Raw genomic sequence first — 26,543 nt, forward strand, 5'->3', positions numbered from 1 at the left:
AGAATGTTGAAGTCACCAACAATTAAAGCTCTATCTACAGTAACTACTATATCTGACAGAAAATTTGCTAATTCACCAAGGAAATCAGAATAAGGTCCGGGTGATCTATACACTGTAGCAAGGGCAAAAGACGACAGAGATTTTTTTATTTATATCTGACGGTGTTACAATAAGCATTATTAGTTCAAAAGACTTAAGCTAATATCCTGTCCTCTAAGTAACACCAAAAATGTCACTGTAAATTGTAGCAACACCTCCTCCTCGACCCTTCAGACAAGGCTCGTGTTTATAACAATAACTTGGGGGAGTAGATTCATTTAAACTAATATATTCATCCGGTTTAAGCCAGGTTTCAGTCAAACACAGCACATCCAAACTATGATCTGTAATAATTTCATTAACAATTAGTGCTTTGGTTGAAAGAGATCTAATGTTTAGTAGCCCTATGTTTATATGATGTTATCTTCAATTTTTTAGATGTTTTTCTAAGTTTTACCTTAATAAAACAAATTCTAAACGATTTAGTGAGGGGTTTGTGTTTGGTATTTCGGGGAACAGACACAGTCTCTATATGTTATCTAGGTAATGCGGTCTCTATGTGTTGTAATTTATGTGACCTGTGTGATGTCTCAAGGCAGCTAGCAGACGTTCAGATTAGCCAGTTTGTCTGTTTCCTGACTTGGGCCCCAGTTAGTCAAATACAATCACTATTACGAATATGAGCCAAATTACTAGAGAGGAGAACAACACCTTCCCTGGAGAGATGCAGTCCATTTCACTTTAGCAAGTCAGGTATACCCCAAAAACTCTTCAAATTCTCTATAAATCCTATGCTATTCTCCAGACACCACTCAGACATCCAGCCGTTCAATCTAATATAAACCTCATCACCACGATGAGCAGGGAGGGGGCCAGAGCATATTACAGTGTCTGACATAACTTTTGCAAGTTCACACACCCCTTTAACATTACCTCTAGTGATCTCCGACTGGTGAAGTCGGACATTGTTAGTGCTGACATGAATAACAATTTTAGAAAATCTACATTTAGCATTAGCCAGCACTTGTAAATTTGATCTGATATCAGACACTCTGGCACCCGAAATGCATTTAACGATGGTGGCTGTAGTCTCTATTTCCACATTCCTTATAATAGAATCACCAATTATTAGGGCTCTTTCAACATGATTTTCAGTGGATGCATCACTGAGTGGGGAGAATCAATTGGAAACCCTAACAAAGTGTGTGTGTTGCTCGTTGTACTACCCACATCCAAAACAGTATCTACCGGCTTCTTTTTCTCACTGACCTCCACTAGCGTTCGGATGCGGGTCTCTAACTCATTAACCTTCTTCATCAGCCTGATTAGTTCCTTACATTTATCACATGTGAATCCCTCACTGCTGATGGAAGAAGCTATAGTAAACATGTGGCATGTAATGCAGGAAGCAATAACATTAGCGGATGCCATGACTTACCGCAATTGTTTGTTGTTGTTGGTTGTTCCTGAGTGGCGAGGTTTTGAGATCGATGTGAATCCCTCACGCAATTGTTTGTTGTTCTTGATAAGCAGTGCTTTGAGATCGATGCAAGAATCCGTGTAACACAGTGGAGAAAACGGGTGCGCGCTGTAAAATGCACACAGTTTAATCGCGATAAAAATAGAAAGCGGATGCACGTGGAAAAATGCACGCAGTTGAATCACAATAAGAGAATGGGGGGGGGGGACCTGATGCGCACTGAAAAATTACAGATATCAAGGATTAAAAGCTGAAAACAGATAGATAAGAGATGCTAAAAAAGCTAGCAGGCTACAAACACAGACTCGAGCTAGGCGCCAGCAGCAACAGGAAGAAGCTTTTTATGTTAGTGTTGTCTGGAGTGTTGTGGAACATGATCATGTTTTACAAATGTATGACTATTTTTTGTGCAAAAAAAACTTTACTACTACTGAGTGAACCTCAAGGAATGTATTAAATTAATTTTAAAAAATGTCATGACCCCTTGAAATATAACATATTTGGGGAGTGAGGGAATATGATTTTTTTTGTTACAACTTTGCCAGTTTCAAAATTTTGTTTCTAAATGAATAATTTCTAAATGTATTTATTTTCATAACAAAAATGCCATTGTTTTGTTTTATAGGAGTTACTAACAATGGTAGTGAGAAGCCATGCATGCATCAGAGCATGAGCGGTGATAATTTCACCTGAGCGGAGAGTGCCTTTTTGAATAATCCGCTCCGCTCACTAAGGCCGCTCATTGCCGCTCGCTCATTCTGCTTTCATGCCTTCATTGTACAATTGATTGGTAAAGATTTCCGCTCTCGCATAGAGAATTTAATTGTGGAATTATCTCACTTAATCGACCAGCTTTCGATTTCTGCTTCGGGATAAAGTGCCACATAACTGCTGGTCAGTTTCCCAAAGCCAAATCCATACCTTAACGAGAAGTGAAACATAAAAAAAAAAAAAAAAACTTGCTGCATTCATACGCAGAGAAAAAAAATCTATAAATGATTGTACATTACAAAAAAAACTTTTCTTAAATGCAGTGTAATTTGTGAATACATTTTTTTATTTATTTTTTTAGGATCATTAAACATGGTTTCATCTAATATATACACTATATGGCCAAAAGTTTGTGGACACCCCCTTCTAATTAACGAATTTGGTTACTCCATTAAATACAGTAAAGAAAAATCTTAAATGTTTCTTTATGTAATGGCTTGGGCTTTGTGCGCTTCCAAATTTGTGGCAACTGTTTGGGGATAGCCCTATTCTGTTCCAGCATGACAATGCCCCTGTGAACAAAGTGGGGTCCACAAAGAAATGGTTTACTGTGTCTGGCGTGGAAGAAATTGACTGGCCTGCACAAAGCCCAGACCTGAACCCCACTGATCACTTTTGGGGTGAACTGGAACAGCAAATGTAAGTTCAGGCCCCATCGACCAACATCGGTTCCTGACCTCACTGATAGCCTTGTGTCTGAATGAGAGCAAATCCCTGCAGCCATGTTACTACATACAGTATAGTGGAAAGCCTTCCCAAAAGAGTGGAAGCTGTTATTACAGCAAAGGGGGAAATTGATGCCTAAGGTTTTGAAATCAAATGCTCATCAAATCAAAATCAAATCACTTTTATTGTCACACAGCCATTTACACAAGTGCAATGGTGTGTGAAATTCTTGGGTGCAGTTCCGAGCAACATGGCAGTCGTGACAGTGATGAGACATATACCAATTTACAATAAACATCAGATTAACACAACACAATTTAAAGTCTAATATACACATAATTACAACACAATATACAAATAATAACATACACTGTACAGTATACAATACACACAATATAGATACACATTATTCAATAAAAAAGTATATATAGTATATAGAATGTACAGTAGGTTGTATTGTACTGTATTGACATTCAGGCTGTCGGTTGATAGTCAGTTGTTAAGAGAGAATATATTATAATAATAATATAATTTATGACAGTCTGGTGTGAGATGTAAGAGTAAGAGTAATAAAGTGCAGTGCTGATCTATTTTGATCATGGGAGATCAAGAGTTCAAAAGTCTGATTGCTTGGGGGAAGAAACTGTCATGAAGTCGGCTGGTGCGGGTCCTGATGCTGTGATACAGCCTGCCTGATGGTAGCAGTGAGAACAGCCCATGGCTCGGGTGGCTGGAGTCTCTGATGATCCTCCGAGCTTTTTTCACATACCGCCTGGTATATATGTCCTGGAGGGAGGGAAGCTCACGTCCGATGATGTGTCTGGCAGTTCACACCACCCTTTGCAGTGCTTTGCGGTTGTGGGTGGTGCTATTGCCGTACCAGGCGGAGATGCAGCCAGTCAGGATGCTCTCTATAGTACAGGTGTAGAACCGTGTGAGGATGTGGCGGTTCATTCCAAACTTCTCAGGAAGAAGAGGCGCTGATGAGCCTTGTTCACAATGACTTCAGTGTGGATGGACCATGTGAGTTCCTCAGAGATGTGGACACCCAGGAACTTGAAGCTGCTGACTCTCTCCACTGGTGCTCCATTGATGGTGATGGGGCTGTGTTCTCTATCTCTTCTCCTGAAGTCCACCACAAGCTCCTTTGTCTTACTGACGTTGAGGGAGAGGTTGTGCTCCTGACACCAGTGTGTCAGAGTGTGCACCTCCTCTCTGTAGGCTGTTTCATCATTGTCAGTGATCAGACCTACCACTGTCGTGTCATCAGCAAACTTCATGATGGCATTGGAGCTATGTGTTGCCACACAGTCATGTGTGTACAAGGAATACAAGAGTGGGACGAGAACACAGCCCTGTGGGGCTCCAGTGTTGAGGGTCAGTGATGAGGAGATGTTGCTGCCTATTCTAACCACCTGGCGTCTGCTTGACAGGAAGTCCAGGATCCGGCTGCACAGCGAGCTGTTTAAGCCCAGAGCCCGGAGTTTCTCATCAAGCTTGGAGGGCACTATGGTGTTGAATGCTGAGCTGTAGTCTACAAACAGCATTCTCACGTAAGTGTTCTTTTCAAGCACATATGGTGTCCACAAACTTTTGGCCATATAGTGTACATTGGACAAAATCCTGCTTTATGCAGGACAATAATTTTTTATTTGTTAAATCCATGGTTAAACCTTGCTGTACATATACAGAGCGCATGCACAAGACATGATTGTTTGATGCATATAAAGTCCAGATTCACTTTATAATGCTTTAAAAATATCAAGGAAAAACAAAGGGAGCACATGATATCTACTAATATAATAATTATTATATAATTAACCACAGTCCTTTAGATTGCATATGATTCGTACATATAAAATTGTAGGGAATATTAATAAAGTAACAACACTGAAAAAGAGAAAAACATTCACTGATCTTTTCTGGATAACTTAATAAATCTGAACACAAAATTAGGATGAGAAATTGCTCATTTTAATTTACAGACCCAAAGTCTGATAGCATTAAATCAGAAACCTATTAATCTATCAAATCTATAGTATAATCATTCCGTGGAGACAACTGAAGAACAATTATGAATTTCACTTTTACCTGCAATATTTTACCTGGTACAGTCCATGTTTTCATTATTGCCATAAACGACTCGAACAAACTTTAAAGTTGAAAAGATTGTGGTTTTCTGGGTCGGTTGCTCACTCGGGTCCAGTTTAAACTGAAAAGTGCAAATTTGCGCATATGCTAGTTTCCGTGCCAACGCACAGATGTTTTATCACTTGTAGAGGCGTGTTTGATGACTTGTTTAAAGTGAATAATGGTCATTTGGAACTGAATTTTTTTTTAAGGTATTATTTGAAGATGTTGATGACAAATGTGCTAACAGAGAAATATTTGACTGATTACAAATGATAAGGAAGGTCTGGTTGACCCGATTATCTAACAGTTGCTGTAAACCAGTCCAAAATAAACAGCGAGATTTTATATACAAAAACACAACAATACAATCACATAATTTCAGATGTGTACGTTACTAATCATTTGATAATTTAATAAATATTGGCCTATAGTCTATATCTAAGCCCATGTGGGCAAAGGGGCAGTTGCTTGGGCCACTGTAGCTACCCCCTGTGTAAGTGCTTGGAACCAAGTATACTACAGAGAAATTTAATGTCGGAGCGGGATTTGAGCGAACGCTTTTTTACCGGTAAGCGTGAGCGGTATTTGAGCGGAGCGTTCGCTTGGGCCGTGAGTGGCTGAGCGGAGCGCATGTGCATGGAGCGGGTTATTGAGCGGAGTGTCACACCGCTCCGCTCACATGCTCTGGCATGCATGGTTTAACCTTTAGTTTTCATGGTCTTATAATAGAAATACCACTGTTATAAAACTTAAAACATAGTTTTAAAACTATAGTAAATATTCAGAATTGTTATGAATCAAGGAATACGTTTTTGTTCAGTCTAAAATCTGTTCTAAAGCTCTTTGAGTGTAGGAAACAGTAACTTGCTTTGTTTGTCTTCAGAATTTCCCAGAGGTAACTAACTAAACAGTTGGAGTCCCAACACTGTTGCACTGTCAGAATATTTCGATTTAGCCGTATATAAACTAGGTAGGTGTATATACAATAACTTTTACCAATGTTACTATTCTTAATAACATCTGAATCCCAACTAAAAATCAATGTTTTACTGTTGAATGTGCACGACTGCTCTGAAATGTTAGTCTGGAGACTTTTATTTACTACTTTTAAGACACTTATCAGCCATGGTCTAATTTATTTATTTATTTTTTTTATTGAATAATGTGTATCTATATAGTTAAAAAAAAAAATAAAAAAAACAGCGTATTGTATACTGTACAGTGTATGTTATTATTTGTATATTGTTGAGTGTAATTATGTGTATATCAGATGTTTAAATTGTGTTGTGTTAATATGATGTTATTGTAAATTGGTACTGTCTCATCACTGTCACGAATGCTATGTTGATCGGAACTGCACCCAAGAATTTCACACACCATTGCACTTGTGTATATGGCTGTGTGACAATAAAGTGATTTGATTTGATTTGATTTGATTTGGTCTAGTCACTATGAACTGTCATTTAGAAAAAAAATGGCATGGAGTTTCTTCAAAAGTCTCATTTTTTTGTTCCACCAAATAACGAAAGACATATCTGGGCAAGTAAATAATGACAGTATTTTCAACTATGAGTGAACTATTCCTTTAAATGTATAACCTTTAAAACCCTGTGTAGGCTCTGCCTCCGAGACAAAACCTGCATGAAAAAGGCCAGAAGTACCTATTAGGCGTGAATTGACTCCCCATCACAGCCAAACAGCATTAACAAAGCAAAATCACATGTTCAACCACATAAGAGGCCTGACAGAAGCAGATGCTAAACATGTCCCACTTCACATGCCTGCCCTTTAGAAGATCTTCAAGAGGGTAACTGCCTCTGAGAGCTCATCTGAAACCAGCATGTCTACACAAATCCTTCTCATCCTTTTCAAGAGAAAAACTTACACTGGTCTTGGATCAGAAGCAAGCAGGTTATTGTCCCAAAAAACTGACTCATTCTCCACAGGAGCTTGTGTGGGAAAAAAAAAAAACACAGACTTCCTATAACACTAGGGTCTTCCGGCTCCCTCTGCCAAATGCTGTCTACCTACTGAGAGCAGGTTCTGTCGAGGGGCAGGATTCAGCAAGGCAAAATTTATGCACCCACAAATGCCATCTGTCAACATGGACACCTGAGGTGTCAGCTGTATTCATATTTTCACTGCCATTATAGGTTATCTCAACATACAGAGCAACATAAACCAGATTTCTTTGCTGTTGAAACAAAGAATAGCAGAAAAAAATCATCTAGGGCCATGTACAAAAACTGACTTCAGTTTCACTACAGACAGGCAACCTCATGGGAAAAGCACAACTCTACTGGCCCAGTTTCATGGCCAACCTTGTTTGGGTGGGTTTGGATTGGCATATATCGAACGATTAATGTGAACACAACATTATAAACTGTTCCATGGTAAAACTTTCACGAATATAACATAAGCAATCAAACCATACTGTCAATAATTAAAACCAGTGTGAAAACAGAAAACCATTCTGTTGTTGTGACAGGCTTAACATACATCTTTTTATTTTTGTCAAATCAAAGTGCCCCAGAGTTGCAGGGCATTTTAATGCACCTGTCAAGTGTACCCTTTCAAAAATATATTGCCATGGTAACCATAGTTTCCACCATAATGGCATCGTCATAATGCCAACAGTGGTTGTTACTACTGCAGTAAAACTGTGGTAACTTGGAAGCCATCAGTGTCTTCTGAAAAATAAAATTAGCACTTTTAAATCTAAGGAGTTGATTTTTAATAAAACAAAAAGATTATATATATACAGTCTAATATATATATATATATATATATATATATATATATATATATATATACAGAGAGAGAGAGAGAGAGAGAGAGAGCACATTAAAACTCTCTTGCAAACTTTTTTCCATGCCTTCATTATTTTTGCTACTTTTTAAATGCCTTCTATGTAATTTATTGTTTACCCTTGTCCCAGACCCAGACTTTTAATCTTAAAATATGAAAATCCAAAATAAAAATATATACTGTATGAAACTGGAGTAGAAATGTTTGTGACTTTCAGAAAGAAAATAGAAAAGAATTCTTAGAATTCTCCTGTGATGCATGTATATCCACTGTTGGACATTTTTAGAAAAATTAAATAAACTAGTGAGTGTGAAAAATGAAATTTAAAGGTACACTTGGGCACATTTGTTCATGTTGCGCTGGCTAATACGGCATTTATTTTGGATTTACAATGACACTGGATGCAGGCAGCATCATTCAAATGCAATCGTTTTCAGTTACCAGTGCCACTGTAGAAATTCCCTATCTACAGTCAGCCATGATTAATTCAATCAAAGAGTAAAAGTGTCTAATAACAGGGCAGTTATTGAGATTAAGCGACTTGTTTTCAGCTGGGTATGCATTCTTAAAATGGCAGCCCCCATGAGGGGACCCTCTCTACGTAGAATAAAATAGTTTTCATAATGTTACTGATACTACTCTTTATCGCTTGTGAGTGTTCGTAATTTTATACACATGCTTTACAATTACTATTAATTTCTTTTGTAGTGAAACTTTTTTAATGAAGAAAAAAATTACAGAGTGCACCTTTAAAGGAGTTTATTTTCCACAGGGCCAGTTCAACAACAAGAATTGTAGTAACTGGGGTATGTTGGTGCACAAACTACGGATTATACCATGATAATTTTCGTAAGGGTATTAAAATACATTAACGTTTAACTTGCCCCGTTTGAGAGTGAAATCATCGGCATGCAGGAAGTCAGCTGTTGTGTTGTGCTGCTCCAGATTCTTTGCGCTGTTTATAGACAAACGTCGATTTCCTAGAAGGGGCCGGGCGATGTGTTTACAGTCTCTTCCATTTACATACACATTACATAGATAACACACTCATATCATGAGAAAATCGCCACTCATGCATTGAAAACGTCTGTATTATTTACATAGACAAAAATAGTCACCGGGGCGTGTTTTTCAGCTGGTAGCTGGGCACTGACTTTTAGCTAAATCATTTCTCATGTATTCCCATTGCGCAGAAAAGCTGATACTTATAGTTGTAAAATTAATACAAAAACTGTTTGATTTTTCCAATTCGTTTAAGTTTTGATCAGTCGCGATATTAATCTCAACTGAGTTAGCTTGGTAACTTGTCATTATAAACCCAGATGTCACAATAAATACATAAATAAAGATGATTTATAGGCATAGCTATAATAAATAAACACTATTTAATAGCTGTCAACCGGTTGATTAACTGTTATTAGATGTAAACGTCTTAAAATATTATTGCATCTCGTAATAAACAAGTAATTTCCCCGATCCAGCACAAAAAAAAAACATCTAAATAACCGACTTACCCACTTATCTAGGCGATAGCGGTCGTTTTTTCTCTTTTTGACCCGGAATAATTGAGCGGTTATCTGATGAAACTGTGCTGACTCTAAATAAATATCTGCCTTTCGTCTTTGTTGTTAACGGTCATCAGCCGCTGTGAAGCCTGCGTCAATCACGCCGTGGCAACGCTGATATTGCGCTTTTCAAAATAAAAGTCCCAATAGAGCGCAACCGAACTAGCAAACAGGAGTGTAACAGGGTGTAAATATTCGGTAGGTTTCTCACCCTAGACTGACACCCCATTGGAAGTGTTAATAAAAAAAAATCGAAAATCGTTTAACCTTATATCATTTTAATGACAATGCCTGACTAATACCAAGTTAACACAGTTTTACTTTCGTAACTAACAACTGTAGGAACTGTGGTATTTTGGCGGAAACTATGGTAAACATGGTATTTATTTTGAAAGAGTAGAGTTTCTAAGAGAAACTTTTCTTTGCGCATTTTAAATAATTAAATATTAAATATAAGTAAATGTCAGAAAATAGCTGCAGCGAGCAGCACTTTGACCATTTCAAGTTTTGCTAGGTGCTTTGGTGGTATTTGATTAACAAAATGAATCATACTTTAACTGTTGGAATATCTAAACTGATTTTTTAATGATACCAGTGATATCCGTCAATTCAGTTTTGATAGGCCTATATCTGCAGTCAGTTACGCGTCATACTAACTGGTGTGTGGGGAAACAACCCCCTCAGACAATTGATATATATTCTCTTGTAATAAAGTATGCAGCATAAAGTCTGCTTTTAAAAAAATATTTATATGATAAAACCCCTCTTTCATGTTTGATTCTTATTATAGTGTAGCCTACTGTTTTTCAGTCAATCTCAGATTAATTAATGTCTTTAATGTAGAAAATATTATTTATTAGACATCACCCCATCTTCTTCTCAAACTGCACTATTTATATTCAACAGCTGGAAAGTATGACAGCCCTAGAATGTTCCTGCCCTTCAGGTAGTGCAATTAAACTGATTACACAGGGGGGAAATGATGACAGTTATGCTTACAGTATGTTTATGCTCCTGCTGCACTACCAACAATATTTTTCTGTTTCAAAATAAAAGCCACAGATGAGTAAATAATAGTTTTAAAAGTATTAGTGGTTGAGTTCTAATCTGATTGCTGATGGTTTAATCCTGTGGATATAACTCTGTTTAATACACAAAAGCAAATCAAAATGCTGCCATTTTTGTGGTAATTAACCTCTTGGAGATTGTGTCATTACTAAAATGAAACACCAGATGGAAGTGGTGTAATACAATTCCACTTATTCCTCATACTTGCTGTTGCACGTATTTGCTTTAAGTTGACAGCTTTGTACAAGTCATCAATGGCAGTAGGTAACAAATTAAAATAATACATTATTGGTAGGAATTGTAATATAAATCTGTATTTTTTATATAAATTATAATAGTTTAAAATTATTTTGAAATATGTTAATCTCAGACAAATAATCATCAGATATGTGTTACCTCATTAGCTGTCGCTTTCTCATAAACTCTAACAATTTATTGTGAAGTATATTAGAAGTGAAGTCTAGTTTCCATAGATTTGCTTGTTGTCAGATCATAGGTGTCCCACATTACTCTAATAATTCACCATCTATTTTGTGTCTACTGGTTTAGTATTTAATATCACTGTTTGTTGCTGCTATAACATTCATTTTGTTACAGTAAACTTGCAAACATGTGCTTCTGATGAATTCAGGATAAGCTTTTGGTATTATATTAGTACAAATATTCCACTAACAGCAGTGGATAACACTTAAAATTAATCAATTATAGCACAGATGCATCCAAATTTGGGGGAACCAAATATTTCAGTCGGTTATTGAAACCCCATATTGATTGACCAGTTGTCCCCCTCAGTGTCTTTGGTGGTTACAGCCCTGGATTATAGACTAATTGGAATTCTTCATTGAGGAGTTCGCCCCCAACTTCCTGCTTTGTGTGATGCAATTTTCCCAGTTTTTCTGTTGGGAAAAATTCAAGGACATTCTTAAATGGTGTTCCTCATAAGTAGAGTCTAGAAAATAATGGGACAATTCATGGCTTCACCCTCTCAGACTCTAATCTGTCTCATGACTTTAAAGTTTACAACATTTGATATAATTCTGGCTGAGGCCTATTCTTATTGTTGCTTTTCTTGTTGTTTTTTTGCTGTTGCTGCTGTTATAAAATGTTACATGTTACAATTTTGAGGTTTGATGCTCCCTGCAACCAAAAGTGACCATCATTGGCCTATGTGGGTTTTTGACCCGATGACTCCAATAAGCACCTGACAATTACTTTTCCATTTTCACATGCTACCTGCTGCTTTTTATTAAAGGAAGAGTTCACACAAAAATGAAAATTCTCTCATCATTTACTCACCTTCATGCCATCCCAGATGTGTATGACTTTCTTTCTTTTGCTGAACACAGATAAAGACTATTAATTCTCTTCCCTGTCCAGTAGGTGGCCATATGCATGAAGAATGCAAATCAGCTAAAACAAAAGAAAATATGAAAGTGGAGATTGATAGTAAAAAAGGACTTATATATTGATCTGTTTCTCACCCACACTTATCAAATCGCTTCTGAAGACATGGATTTAACCACTGGAATCTTATGGATTACTTTTATGCTGCCTTTATATACTTTTGGAGCTTCAAAATTTTGGTATCCATTCACTTGCATTGTGAGGACCTGCAGAGCTGAAATATCTAAAAATCTTTGTTTATGTTCTGCGAAAGAAAAAAAGTCGTACACATCCGGGATGCCATGAGGGTAAGTAAATGATGAGACAATTTTCATTTTTGGGCGAACCATTCCTTTAAAGAATGTTGTAGTACAAAAATATACTGTAACTTGAGTCCTGATGAAGTTTCCTCCTGTGATTACATTTTAATTTTTGCAAACAAACCAAACCTCCCTTATGATACCATATGTTTTAATATAAATTGTATTATAATCACCAAGATTACGGTGCCAGGGTAATGTCTATTTTAGAAGAATTTTGCAAAAAGCTCATGGTCAGCCACTTCAGCTCCACTCCAACTGCTAAAGGAGAGCTAATCCTGGGATATTGAGGTTATTAGTTTTAGGAGCCCATTGTGAACTGGACTATTCAGGACTGAGGACTGCTGAGGATTAAAACATCACATGTTCAAGGGTGTTGGGAGGTGAATGGTGGTCAGGCGTTATCTTTTTATGATTGCTATTGGATGGCAAGCGTCTTGCCATGGCTGCTTGCAAATCATTTGAGAAGAATTTAAGCTGTTTTAGTTTTAGATTTAGCTGTAGATCACAGATTAATGGGAAATCTTTTCACTTTGAAAGAAAAGGAATTGGCAATTTGTTTAGCTTACAACACTGCAGTGAACATAATCATACATTGTTTATTTTTTCCTCACATCTGAAGAAACCTGGCTTTTTGTGCAGCATTCACCAACTAACATGCTGCATACTGATAATCTGGTAATGGCAATTCTAAATAATACTGATTGTAGACTGTAATCAATGTAAGATCCAGGAGTGCATTGATTGCCTTTGAGAAAACTGAGAAAAGACTATTAAAGGAATAGTTCGCCACAAAGTAGCCATTTACACAGCCTCTTGTTGTTCCAAACTCATGTGGATTTCCTTCTATGAACCACAAAAGGAGATAGAAAGGCATATGTTAGTTTGAGTCACCATTCAATTTCATTGCATATTTTTTCCTTACAATGAAAGTGAATGGTGACTGTGGCTAATAGTCTGCCTAACATCTCCTTTAGTGTCCCACAGAAGAAAAATGTCATATGGGTTCACAACAACATGAGGGTGAGCATCCCTTTAAAGAAATGTCTTGAATTTGTTTGACTCCAGCCCTAGTGATCTTGGTGATTAACTTTTTGACAGATTCTGTTTCTAAACTTCTACTCTAGTTTTAAACAGTATTTATTTATTAGTATTTATTTAGTAATTGTGTTAATTTACTGAAATAGTAATTTAATGTTAAAATTTTTAATTCAGTTATTTTCCAGTGCCTCAGTTTTTCCTACACATATTCGATTCTCATATTGGCAAAAGAAAAAATACATCCGAGGCCCATTTTTAGTTTTTTTATTGTATCATATTATTGTTGCTTTTATAAAGCTAAAAAAGTATTTTATTGCAAGAAAACTATTAATATTTCACAGCGAATTAAGAGCAGTTAAATTCAACCATATTCAAATCCAATGAGCTCTTTAATCTGTTTTAAAGCACAGAGGTTAAGCATCTTTCTCGTACATTCTGATGGCGACCACATCATCCATGGTGCATTTCTGTAGAGGTGAATGCGAGAGAGCAAGAAATAAAGATTAGCAGCACTCTTAACAAAGGCAGTAACACTTAAAAGCCTAATGAACACTCAACAAGTCATAGTTTCCTAATAAAATGAAATAATAAAAGTCATTTTGAAATATGTAAAAAGTTTCCATATTCAGTAGCTTGCTGTTTTACCAGATCAGTCAGAGTGTTAACAAAAGGCCATTTTTACACATACCACTATCATTTTTGACTCTTGAATCTCTCTTTCGATTATTGTGGTCTTCCCCTCCCAAGTCTGCTTTTGAATAAGTTTACCATCTACAAGGCTCATGGTAGTCTGAAATGGATAATAATGGAATGAAGGAAAACATAATTATTGCTTAAGAAATAATGAACAATTAATTAATTTAAAATTAATGTTTCATTTATAATCAAAGAAGTATGGCCTTACCCTCACTTTCCTGTCATCTGCTGTTGTCTCATCAAATTCTTCATCTAATTTGAATTTAATTTCCAGTGTCTTGAAAGTAGTGACAGCTTTCATAGAGATCAAGCCCTGGTCATCCACTGCAATCGACAGACTGGGTTTTGCCAGGTTTGCCATTTGCCGAGAGGCAAAACCAGCACCTGTGTATATATACAAGTTTGCTTGACATACAATTTAGCAATTTTTGAAACAGATAAAGCAGCACTATCCAGTCACTGTCATTGCAACAGGTGCACGACTGTATATAACTAGACAAAATTTGGATTCCAAAAGTCAATTTAAAATGATTTTTTTTTAACATAACAAAATATGAATTCACACCTAATCTTATATAGTCTACTTCTGACTTACCTACAGCTTTCATGTATTCATCAAAACTGTCACTTGAAGTCATTTTCCATTTACCAATGTATGGCTCAACCATAGTTAATTCAGTATGTTCAGTTTTTAATAAAAAGCAAAGGAAGAATCTGATTATTCCAACACAAGAAGTTTTACTCTTTATCTCAAGTGTTGTAAAGTTGCAGAACAGAGCAGAGGGGGATTTAAAGAGTCTAGAGATAAGAGTCCCCACTCACCGGCCAATCATGGATGCTGGATATGATATTAAGGAATTTGATTGGTTAACAGATTTTGAAAGGGGAGGATCTGATAGACTATTATAGAATATATTATAGAATATATTCTATTCTATTATAGAAGTATTATAACAAATACTTCTATAATAGATAAAGGAATTTCATATAGCTTTATATATATATATATATATATATATATATATATATATATATATATATATATATATATATATATTATTATTTGAGCTAAAAAACCAACAGCAAAAAATGAAGCTTGTTAAAGAATTTGTTTGCGTGAACATTGTCAGACAAAACCATGTAGGTTTAGTTTGTGTCACATCTAAATAATGCAATTATTAAAGTCAATTCAAATCACGGTTTAATCACTCTCTTTCAATTCACCAGTGAAATTGCGTTGTGTCTTGGAATTGTATTATTAGTAGTACATTAGTAATTGTAGGCTATAGTTACTGCAGTGGTCAATAAATATGTGTAAGGCTGTTTGATTTAATGTTTTCCTTTCAACATTCAAACTTTATGTAAACAAAATAATGAAACAACTGTGCATTTTCAGAACATACACTCATAGATTACATTTTAAGTTGAAGTAAATGTTACTTTACCTAGGTATTTGCTGTCAATATTTCTTCCAATAATTCATCCACAATTGCCAAACATGTTCCTATTGCCTATTGCCACTGGATGGAGTCAGTCTTATTATTTATATATATTATTTTATTTATTTATTTATTTATTTATTTTTTATTGGAGGTAATGTTATTGTTGAGAGGCATTTGTCTTTGCCTTGCTACTTTCATCCTGAATTTGTATGAAATCTCTATGACTTGAAATATCTGTCTCAAAACCTAACACACTCAAATACACATTAAACACTGATGCCCCTTCTTTATAATTTTCTCATTTCTATTATATGTTCTTTATTAGTGCTTTTTGACCACATGTTCCCCTAATAAAGGATGTGTGTTCCTGTTCTTACACAATTCCATGGCTCTTCCCATTTCTCTCCAAGACAAAATGAGGCTACTGTTTATATAATGACCACTGAAATCATTAGAATATTAATTTCTCTTTCCACATTTAATTAGCATGCTCAGTTGTGTAATTATATAGTATACAGATGCACTTTACAGCAGTGGACTTCTCATTAGGAAATGTAAAGGCTCATGTTTCAGTTTGCATTTTGACTGAGACAATTTGCCTTGGTGAACTGAAATTATACATGGTATGTTTGGAGCACAGGGGCTTTGGCAATTTAGAGATTAATTAGACAGAGAAATTGCTTCCCCTATTTATTCATGTAAGTGTTGATGTCCAATCTCTGACCTACCAGATGAGTCAATTTAGTAATAAATTATGAACAAACGTGGCTGTCCTTTGGATTGTCAACAGTCCTTTACAAAAAAAAAAAAAAAAAGGTGTTTGCATTTGAAGCAAATAAGGGTAGTCAGTGATTGAGTGTGAGTCCATATGCATATGCTCCAAGTTGTTTTAAATGACTAATTAATTTGCTCCCCTCACAAACAGTGGTGTGGCACTTGAAAACAGCATGCAGAAATTCTCATTGGAATTGATAAATTCTCATTGGAATTATTGACAATTGAGAATATGGAATAAACCATAATAATGGAGCACAGAATACTTTAAATGAAAGAGAAGGAAGGGAATTGTCAAAGGAATCTGAAGAGAGGAAAAGAGGGGAAATGTGTTGAGCAATAAAAGGCTTTTACATCAGACTGGACTGGATATTTTATTGATTGTTCTACTGCCAGCAAAGTTAAATCAATTAGTGCCTACTGCATATTTTCCAACAGGCTGGAATTTGGGAAGAGGACACCGCTCTCACTGGTAGAGTTGCATGCTGTGTAGACCGGATGACACAAAGTCCACACATTAGTTTCCCTAATAAAATTGAAACTATCAATAAACAATAGAATAAAATACTGCAATTATGGCAGTCATTAGTTCATTTGATTCCATAGATTGTCAGGCAAAAAAACAAACAAAAAAACTCTGGGATAGATATAATGAACAAAAGATTTATATTAAAAAGCCATGTAGTCCAGTAACCTTCCATGTTGTTAACTTACTCTCTCATTTCTAGAAAACGATACATTGATTCATTTCAATATCCATAGGCTTAAATTCAGATGCTCATTTTGAGAAGGCAGTGTGATTGGCTAATATAAAATATATTATTACTTTATTAATTACACTATTAAATATAGTCATTAATAATTACTAATAGATTATTACTAGATAATAATCTAGTAATCTAGATTATTAATATATTAATAATGACTCATTAATCAAACATTAAAATCAAATATATACACATTTAGGTTACTAATTTGAAACCACTGGGTGCCAGGAAAGAATACTGGAGAGCTAAGAATATAGTCCCAATCTTTCTTAAACCTTTGAGAATGTCATAAGTTTTATGGTATTCATTTTATGGTCTTTTAGTTTGCTGAGAAGTGAATTTGCAAGAGATTTCAATTGGTGGTTTGGGATTAGTTTGATCTGTGCTCCCTTTTATAACTTCTTTTGTCTGATTGCTTACTCAGAGCTCTGAGGCCAGAGTAAGAGATCTTGGCTCTTAGGATAATATTGTCCCACTGTGCCAAGGGATTTTTGTACAGCCATTGTATCATGGCAGAGACACACGTGGAGCTCAGTGGGAGGGCAGAGGGAGACTAGACACCATCTTCACGGTGACTATTACATGAAAAATGTGATCACATCTTGGAGATTCATTTAGAGAGGGTTTAACAAATACCCATATACCTTCATCAACAATGATTAGGGAGTTTGAAGGGGTCAAATTGTGTCAGGTTACCAACCACCAACCTTAACAACAGTTTTCAGAGTTACACTGTCCCTGATTCCCATCCACTACCATTTTATGTTTGGTTTCCAAACTAATGCATTTTTCACAGCTTTCCTCTCTGATGGACTGCGGGCTGTGCCAAGTTTTTTCGCACATGCTAAGAGAGTTTCAAAATCAAGGATTCATTTCTCATTTTCACATGTACAAGCCTTTCAGAATGATATCTTTCTGGCCTCTTGTGGTAAAGTTTTTACCATTCGGCATGACTGTTTCACCATGTTCTGACACAGTCACAGGAATTATTTTAAAGATTGTACTCAAACTTTTGATTGCACAAGCTGAAAAATGTCATAGAAAGCATCCTGATAGGCCTGTGATTAACTCACACTTTTGTACCGTAATTGCCCCCTTGAATAATCCAAATCAATTTTGTTTACAAAAGATATAGTAGAAATAAATATAAAGAAATAATGAAGATATGTTTGTACTGTATGTGACAATTCATGGAAAGCATATTGTTGCCTATTTAGTTTTGCATTCAACAGAACATTCTGCACTTGTGAATATAATATTGTATAATTATTAAATCTCTTATAAATAGCGTCTTCACTTCAAGCTGCAAGGTGTAATGTCAAGAAAAGGAAAATATGTTTACTTGTGTGTGTGTGGTATGAAAAAAAGATAATCAATTGTTAACACTGTATGCATCTAAACTGGTCGCTTATGCGCTTAGTTTTAATTCATATAGACTTATATGACTTAAATATAGACTCCGTCACTTTGCATGCTGTATTTTCCTAATCAATAATCAATGTTTTGTCATTGCTAACACTCTCTCTTTGGTAATGAACCCAATGAACTCAAGCTCATTCTGTTTTTAAGGTAAGGGCTTTTCTGTTCATAGCAGGCAATTTTACTCAGTCATCAGAGGTTTGCTGTCATCTCCTGGTGCAGCAATGCCATATGTAGGCATAATATAAAAAAAAAAAGGCAAATAACAGCATGCCATGTTCACAGAACCCCAAACCTTTATTTTCACCAAAGTTTGCACACAGAGAAATGAAGGGGAGGGGGGACAATTTGGCAGCCGAAGACGCTTCAAGCATATTTATAGAGACAGTGATTTAAAAACAAAATCATAATCATTCAGTGCATATTCTGCTTCTTCCTATCACTTCACTTTCAAAGAGAAAGGACACAAATGCTCAGTCAACCTAGCATGGACATGGACAGACACAGACACACTCACACATACACTTTACACCAAAACAAATAAAATAGAAAATAGTCACACGTCAAAGGCTGTACTTGGGAGTATATGAGGACACATTCAGCTGGTAAAGATACCAAATTTATCAAGCCAGACAGATGACAAAACATTCAGGGTGAAACAACTCCCTTAATTACAACGCTGTACTAATGAACATGTCTACTCCTGCCAGAGAGAGATGACAAACATCAGCATTGAGTGCCGAAGGCTCGAATCAATGTAAGGATGTGAGCCAAGGTAACAAAAAGAAAATCTGTGAAGGAACTGGCTGGCTATTTTTCATAATAATCATAACACAGGCTAAGTCAAGCTATCTAGTCAGAAAATCCAAAAAGGGTGCTGTGTTTCCCAAAGTCAGACAACGAAAGAGTAGATTTGAAGAAGCTGACATGCAGACGTTCATAACATTTCAAGAGAGAGATATTTCATTTTACAGAGGATATTAAAACAAAGAAACTAAAATACATACGAAATGTAGTTTACCAATGAGTTACTATTAAAGGATTAGTTCACCCAAAAATGAAAATTCTCTCATCATTTACTCACCCTCATGCCATCCCAGATGTGTATGACTTTCTTTCTTGTGTAGAACACAAATGAAGATTTTTAGAAGAATATCTCAGCTCTCATCTCATACAATGCCTATGAATTTGTGGCCAGAACTATGAAGCTTCGAAAAGCACATAAAGGCAGAAAAGCAAAAAAAACAAATCCATACAACTCCAGTGTTTAAATTCCTGTCTTCAGAAGTGATATGATAGGTGTGGGTGAGAAACAGATCAATACTGGAGTCCTTTTTTCTCCACTTTCACTTCTTCTTTTGTTTTTTGCCAAGCTGCATTATTTGTGCATTTCGCCACCTACTGGTCGAGGCTGGTCAAAGGTGGAGATTGATAGTAAAAAAGGACTTAAATATTGATCTGTTTCTCACACACATCTATCATATCGCATCAGAAGACATTGATTTAACCACTGGATTACCTTATGGATTACTTATGCTGCCTTTATGTGCTTTTTGGAGTTTTAAAGTTTTGGTTGCCATTCACTTGCATCGTTTGGACCTACAGAACTTAAATATTCTTCTAAAAATCTTAATTTGTGTTGTGCAGATGAAAGAAAGTCATGCATATCTGGGATGGCATGAGGGTGAGTAAATAATGAGAGAATTTTCATTTTTGGGTGAACTATTCCTTTAAAATGTTTTATTTCTTTCTGTACTCATCTGTCAAGCTATTTGTTCAGGAAAATGTATCTATGTCTTGATCATGCTGTATATAAACTTAAGTGCACTGTATATTCATGAGTCTTGGTATGTTGGCATGTTTGATTTTAAAAGGTAAGCCTATACCTTGGGCCTGAGCACTGAAGCTTGTTGTATTCTTCACAATTACACCAAACTTTACATAATTTAACACCGCAAACGTAAGCAAGCAGCTTACTCACATCATCAACACCTTTCACATGATCAAACCAGAAGTGCCTGAACAAACTATAATAATGATATGATAATAATCAAATAATTAACTTAACGCTTTATCGCATAGATTTGATACATCTGATTTGTTATCATTCAATCTGATCAGATAGATAGATAGATAGATAGATAGATAGACAGATAGATAGAGATAAAAAAGGTATTTACAAAATAATACTTGTGTCTTCCCATTAGTCTATGAAATCAAGCAAGATCTTTCAAACAGTATGAGTGTGATACTAGTCGTTTTTGACTGTTTTTTTCCAGTGTTTGTGTGTGAGAGTGTGTGAGCAAGATAGGATGACAAGTTGGTTGATGAAGGGTGTGAGGAGGATAACTTCACGCTATTAGCTCTTCCCTCAGCTCCTTGTTCCTGCGGACGATTGCAGCATGTCGCTCCTGATGGGATCAAAAACATGCTTAGTATGACAAACACCATAATATTGGTTATTCATTCAACACCAGAAAGTTCTTCTATAAACACCATAAAGGCAGTTTTTTTTTTTTATCAGCAGTGAACATTGGCATGCACAGATCAGCGTAGAAAATATTGTCTCATGTGTGACTGTCTTTACTAGTGGTTGACCAAAATGGGGTTTTCAATGGCCGATTCCATTGCTGGTATCTAGAGAGCAGAGAAGCTGATAGCACATATAATGCCAATATATTATACAATAATAATATGATGCCAAAGGAGACTTCCACACAATTACAGAAATAAGAATTTATTTTAAACAATATTTACTTAAAATTCACACACATATATTTTTGAAAACAAAAAATGAGAACTCAGTTCTTTTTATTGGCCAAACCAATACCGATGATCTAAAAATTGCCAAATATATTGGTCTATCACCAGTCTTCAGTATTTTATAGCTGACATGACTGAGGAAACAGAATTTCTTGATTCTACCTTTAAGTCTCTGCTTGTTTTACTCACCTTCTCATGCAGACGTTCCATCATGGATGCAAGGTGGGCCTCACGGTTTTCCTTGATCTGCTCCATTTTCTGAATGAGCTTCTCCTCTGCCATCTTGCTGAAGTTGCTGTTTTCCTCCATGGCTTTGAGGAGCACATCCCTCTCGTGTTCACGTTTCTCAGCCAGAGCTTTGAGCACCTGAGCTTCCTGGGACTGTTGTGGAAAGTCATTATATAGATAAGCATCAAACAAACAGACAATACATTTCATGAAGGTTACATTTGAAAGGGATTGTTCACTCAAAAATGAAAATTCTCTCATCCTTTACTCACCCTCATGCCATCCCAGATGTGTATGCCTTTCTTTCTTCTGCAGAACACAAATGAAGATCTTTAAAAGAATATATCAGCTCTTTAGGTCCTCACAATGCAAGTGAATGGTTAAGGTCGAAATATCACATAAAGGCAGCATAAAAGTAATCCATATGACTCCAGTGGTTAAATCCATGTCTTCTGAAGCATTCCAATCACATCAGTCTCCTTGGTGATCATGATTTCAATCTTTATTACACTTCCTAGGACCATATAGAACTCTACACATGCGTCGAGCACTAGGAAGTGTAATCGAGCTTGAAATCGTGATCATGCCTAGAGACTGCAATGGCAAGATGTAGAGTGAAAAAGGAGTTATATTTTGGTTTGTTCTCAACCAAAACCGATTGGATAGCATCAGAAGACATTGATTAAACCACTGGAGTCGAATGGATTACTTTTCTGCTGCCTTCATGTGATATTTTGACCTTAACCATTCACTTGCATTGTGAGGACCTATAGAGCTGAGATATTCTTTTAAAAATCTTAATTTGTGTTCTGCAGGAGAAACAAAGTCATACACATCTGGGATGGCATGAAGGTGAGTAAATGATAAGAGAATTTTCCTTTTGGGGTGAACTATTCCTTTAAATGTAGTTGGCTTTGTTCTGAGTCAAATATTCCCAATAATAATCAAGACTCTTTCTTTATCCAAAGTGGCATACTGTGCATTTGTACCTCACAAAAAGCCTATGTTAATACACATAAATAACAGATTAGTAAGTTAATACATTAAGTTAGGTCAACTGAAAAGTTCCACCCACCCTCCGGCGATCCTCAGCAGCCTCCAACTTCTTCTGGATGTCCTCCAGCGAGACATCCCTCTTCTTTGGAGGGGAGGTGATGCTGTGGGTCACATCTGACACTGGTGAGGGTGGTTTCAGGATCACCTCAAAAGCCTGGCCTGAGGCCCTTTTGTTTATGGGCTTTACTTCCATATCTACAAGACAATCACAGACGTCAAATAGCCATACTGTATACATAGCACTCTAGTGGTGTAGTAGTGACTGAAGGCATTCTGTGTTTTTATCGAAAATAGGCACCACTGACTGCATTAAAGACAGAAACAAATGGCATTTGATACAATTATGGGACAACTCATCATCTGCGAAGAGCATAAAAAACTAGCATGGGTGCAGTGACACTCAGTATTTTCCCAAAGTTTAATAGCATAAATTTTTATTTAAATGCATTCATATTTCCACTTTTAACAGCAAGGTAAATATACAGCACAAAATAATTACTCCATTAATGACTTAATGACTCCAATAATGACTCCAGCGATGCAGGCGCATCTCACTGTAAATGCTAGAAATATTGTTTAAATCGTAGATTTTGCGGGATTACAGGGTTACAGTGTTACGTTGTCATGCAACAAAGTTGTAAATTTGGCTCTAACTTTACACAGAAAAAGTTAGTAAGCAATTTTATCACACTAAAATCATGTTAACACATGCATTGTTTGCGTCTTGTGGCTACACTTTTGAAATAGTATGTTAATGTTTACGGATTGGCCCCATTCACTTCCATTGCAAGTGCCTCACTGGAACACAGATTTTTGCTTTTTTTAAAGAAAAGGACAGATGAGTCTATATACATTTTTGTGACATTCAACATTATGCTGTCGATTGAGCTTAAATTGTATTGAACCTGAAATATTCCTTTAATCCATGGTTCATTTAATTTATGTTGTCAATGAAGAGCTGCATTAATTAAGATTCTCATATTATTATTATTATTATTATTATTATTATTATCATCATCATCATCATCATGAAAGTATCCAGATAAATCATCAATAGTGGTAAAATATAAGTTACAAATGCTTGCAAAATTATTTTATCTATAGTATAAGGGACTTTGCATAAAGGCAAACATATTTTTTGAAGAAAAATAAATTATTGTTCTCTTAATTACCTTCAAATTCACAGACAGTGTTGTTGCGTATCTGTGGGCTGAAACAGGAGCAAATGAGCGAGAGCATGGACAGCTCCTTCATCTTTTCCTTGTATGCTGGAACAAGAGAAAATTGGCCTCTTGTTAGTCGTAAAAACATGTCTACTAAAGCACAAATTTGACGAAGTTTCCAAGCTAGAGTATATTACCAGGTCTCTACAACTCAAGAGGATTCAATTGGCAGATATAGTATACCATGCACTTCACTTTATACAACAGGATCCAAACATCATCTTTGTGAATGGCTGTCTGATACTTCAACTGAGTGATGCATATAGTCTAATGATTGGCTCTGCTACTTTAACTCAATTAGCTAATTCCAATAGGATATGCTTTTAATTACAGCAGGGGAAATTTAAATATTTAAAATATCTTATGTCAAAAACTGAATTTAAACAGTTAATTTATTTTTATAATGTACTGTATCATGTATATTATATTATATTATAGTATAGTATACAGCCAAGATATATGTGAAAAATGTCAATTCTTGTACCTTACACGTATACTGGCAAATAAAAGACACTCTGATTCTAATGTTAGTATTTCAGTGGACAAACAAACGATTTGAGAAATTTTAATTTCCCAACACCATATATAGTTTCTGATTAGTGATAATAAATTGAAATGTAATAAACCAGCAAGAATACAACAGAGAAAATACCTGGAAACCTGTAAATGACCATCAAACAGTGGCACAAATGGCATCCATTGTGCATTCAAACAAATGGAGCTTGCAGTCTCATGAAAAATGCAGAAGGGACACTAATGACACTGCTCATTTCCTACCCCTCTTTTACAGATTACAAGCACATCCTGAACAGCCCATTAGCTAAAAAATTAAAGACAGAAGCAATTCAAACTAGCAGACACTAAACAAGTTTGTCCCACATTGAAAAAAAAAAAAAAAGGAATGTGAAGACAATAGTCGCCAGTCCCATACTTTCATATTTTACTACCTCCAAACTGGTCTCAGATTCACATGCAGGAGCAATTTCCTGCCAAGACACGCACACTGAGACAGGAACCCTGTATGCAAATATCCGCCACTGTCCACATGCTGTCAATACTTATTTGTCTGGTGCTGCAAAGGCCACCATGTGCAGCATTCCATTGCTGCAGGGCTGGCCAGCCTCCCAGTCTGCATCCACTCGGCCCCCTGCAAATCTCTAGCCATTCTCTTCAATATCAACAACCAGGCCTGCTGCACGGAGCCCTAGACTGAGATCAATAAATCCTGATAGAACAGGCCCATGATAGATTCTGAAAGGTGACTTTACAGCATCTGTAATTTTACAGGCTACCCGAATCCCTGTGTTGAAAAATAAATAAATAAATGAAATGGTGAAACAGTGAAATTGTAGTGCCAGCATGCCAGCTGGTCAGAAACGTATGGATCTGGCAGACTCCACAAGAAAATACAGGTTGGTTGTACTGTGGGAATAAGAACAAAATATCAGAAACTATTATATAGCCTTTATTAACACATTTCCCTAGGTTAATCACTGAAATGAGAGCTACATCAGTGTTTTATTGATGTTGTTATATTTAAACAGGTCTGTATGTAATGATTTGCTTCCAAATGAAAGAGAATTGAGCTCAGCCTACAGTATTTGCTATTTCTCAGATCAGCCATATTAGTCGGTTTTTGAGTAAATAAAGAGGCTAATTAATCATTCAAATGGAGGTAAATGGGTATAAGCGAATCTGTCACCTTGATAAGATCTGATGCCAGCCTATGCCAGCACTCACACTTCATTTCTTTGAAACACGGACGCTGCACGAAAGCATATGTAATAATAATAATAATAAAAAATAAATAAATAAAAAAAAGAAAAAGAAAAGCTTGATCTAAATGTCCTAATGAGTGAAAACAATAATAGCTTGTTAAATTTGAGTTACTCGGGTAAATGCTCCATAAGGAGATATTTGTAGGGGCTTTCTGGCTATATTGTCTGGGCTGTGTTAAGATGCCGGTTTCTTGGGTGCGGTCTTTCTGCATTATGATATGAGGCAGTAGGAGCAGGTGCGCCATCGCCAGTCTTCCAACAAAAAATATCACTTAAAAAAAAAATAAATAAATAAATAAAAAACGTATACTATTATTTTTAATTGATATTTCACGACTTAAACTTAGTGTGTATTATTAAAGACCATAAAAATACGATACGCATCTTTGTATGATGCCTCCGACTATTTTGTTGCGGACTCTATCTAGTAGGATATGCATATAGTCCACTATATGGAAACCCAAGCCAAGCAAAAACATATTTAACAAATAGTGAAAAATGTTTTTCGTAAATATTATTGCATCGCTCGGTTTTGACATGGTATAACAATCGGTCCGTTCTTTTGGTTAGACTCAACCTCCATATTTCCAAATGCACCAATGAATTAAAGTCATGTAATCAAGAAATGCGCAATACTCACCGATAGCTGTTTTGGCCATGGTATCCTTTCTCGAATGCGTATTAATATCCACAATGGTCGTGGTTTGTGCCAGTGGCGTTGAGAGCGGCTGATGTTTAAGGCACTGAGTCAGCAGAGCACAATGAGGAGAGCAGAGGGATGTGAGGAATGGGAGCGGCAAGAGTTATGATCCTCTCCGCGCAACCGGCACCACTTTACTGACGTGTGCAAAGAGGGGGGAAAAATTGGCCTGCATCTAACCAAGCTGTAACTATCACAAAGCACAATATTTTAGGCTCTACAAGATCATTGCGTCTCTGCGCTCAGAAACTAAAGGCATACTGTATCAATGCAGGCGTTCCTAAAATGCAACTAAACATAGTAGTTAACTGACTATGTCATGTATGTGGAGTGTCGAACATCTTTGTCGCGAAGGCAATGTTAGGAAATTCACTAGGTTTTGAGACAGCCTATAGTAACTATTCAAAAAGCATATTTTATTAT

The 26,543-nt window shown here is 36.1% G+C and overlaps 3 protein-coding genes across 4 annotated transcripts in view; all 3 read right to left on the reverse strand.

Moving 5' to 3' along the window:
- LOC127453429 (ankyrin repeat and IBR domain-containing protein 1-like) overlaps nt 1–9,558 on the reverse strand; it is a 58,808-nt gene extending 49,250 nt beyond the window's left edge. The window contains exons 1-2 of one of the 2 annotated variants that reach the window (XM_051719755.1): nt 9,412–9,522; nt 8,782–8,877 (exon numbers count right to left, since the gene is read on the reverse strand). The gene's annotated coding sequence lies outside the window, so the exon portion shown is untranslated. Of the gene's footprint in view, nt 1–8,781; nt 8,878–9,411 lie in introns of both variants that reach the window. The other variant, XM_051719754.1, reaches the window with a different exon arrangement.
- A 3,969-nt stretch (nt 9,559–13,527) lies between these two features.
- LOC127453440 (fatty acid-binding protein, adipocyte-like) lies at nt 13,528–14,713 on the reverse strand. Its single transcript, XM_051719774.1, has 4 exons — nt 14,566–14,713; nt 14,179–14,354; nt 13,963–14,064; nt 13,528–13,741 (listed from the first exon to the last, which is right to left on the reverse strand). The coding sequence occupies exons 1-4, from the start codon at nt 14,636–14,638 to the stop codon at nt 13,688–13,690; spliced, it is 405 nt and encodes a 134-aa protein (XP_051575734.1). The 5' UTR covers nt 14,639–14,713; the 3' UTR covers nt 13,528–13,687.
- Nucleotides 14,714–18,645: 3,932 nt separating this feature from the next.
- On the reverse strand, nt 18,646–26,252 carry LOC127453437 (stathmin-2-like). The gene is made up of 5 exons (XM_051719768.1): nt 26,061–26,252; nt 23,592–23,687; nt 22,439–22,614; nt 21,325–21,516; nt 18,646–20,783 (listed from the first exon to the last, which is right to left on the reverse strand). The coding sequence occupies exons 1-5, from the start codon at nt 26,077–26,079 to the stop codon at nt 20,724–20,726; spliced, it is 543 nt and encodes a 180-aa protein (XP_051575728.1). The 5' UTR covers nt 26,080–26,252; the 3' UTR covers nt 18,646–20,723.
- Nucleotides 26,253–26,543: the final 291 nt, after the last annotated feature.

The sequence above is a fragment of the Myxocyprinus asiaticus genome, chromosome 15 (genome assembly GCF_019703515.2).
Source record: "Myxocyprinus asiaticus isolate MX2 ecotype Aquarium Trade chromosome 15, UBuf_Myxa_2, whole genome shotgun sequence".
Taxonomy (NCBI): domain Eukaryota; kingdom Metazoa; phylum Chordata; class Actinopteri; order Cypriniformes; family Catostomidae; genus Myxocyprinus; species Myxocyprinus asiaticus.

Excerpts from the sequence above, each read along its gene's own strand:
- LOC127453440 (XM_051719774.1), bottom strand. The coding sequence starts at position 14,638 with ATGGTTGAGCCATACATTGGTAAATGGAAAATGACTTCAAGTGACAGT. Across the intron at positions 14,065-14,178 it reads CAGATGACAGGAAAGTGAGG|ACTACCATGAGCCTTGTAGA; the intron begins GTAAGGCCATAC and ends TATCCATTTCAG. Across the intron at positions 13,742-13,962 it reads AAGAGTCAAAAATGATAGTG|AAATGCACCATGGATGATGT; the intron begins GTATGTGTAAAA and ends TCACCTCTACAG.
- LOC127453437 (XM_051719768.1), bottom strand. Across the intron at positions 21,517-22,438 it reads CTGCTGAGGATCGCCGGAGG|TCCCAGGAAGCTCAGGTGCT; the intron begins GTGGGTGGAACT and ends TTTCCACAACAG. Across the intron at positions 20,784-21,324 it reads TGGAACGTCTGCATGAGAAG|GAGCGACATGCTGCAATCGT; the intron begins GTGAGTAAAACA and ends TGATCCCATCAG.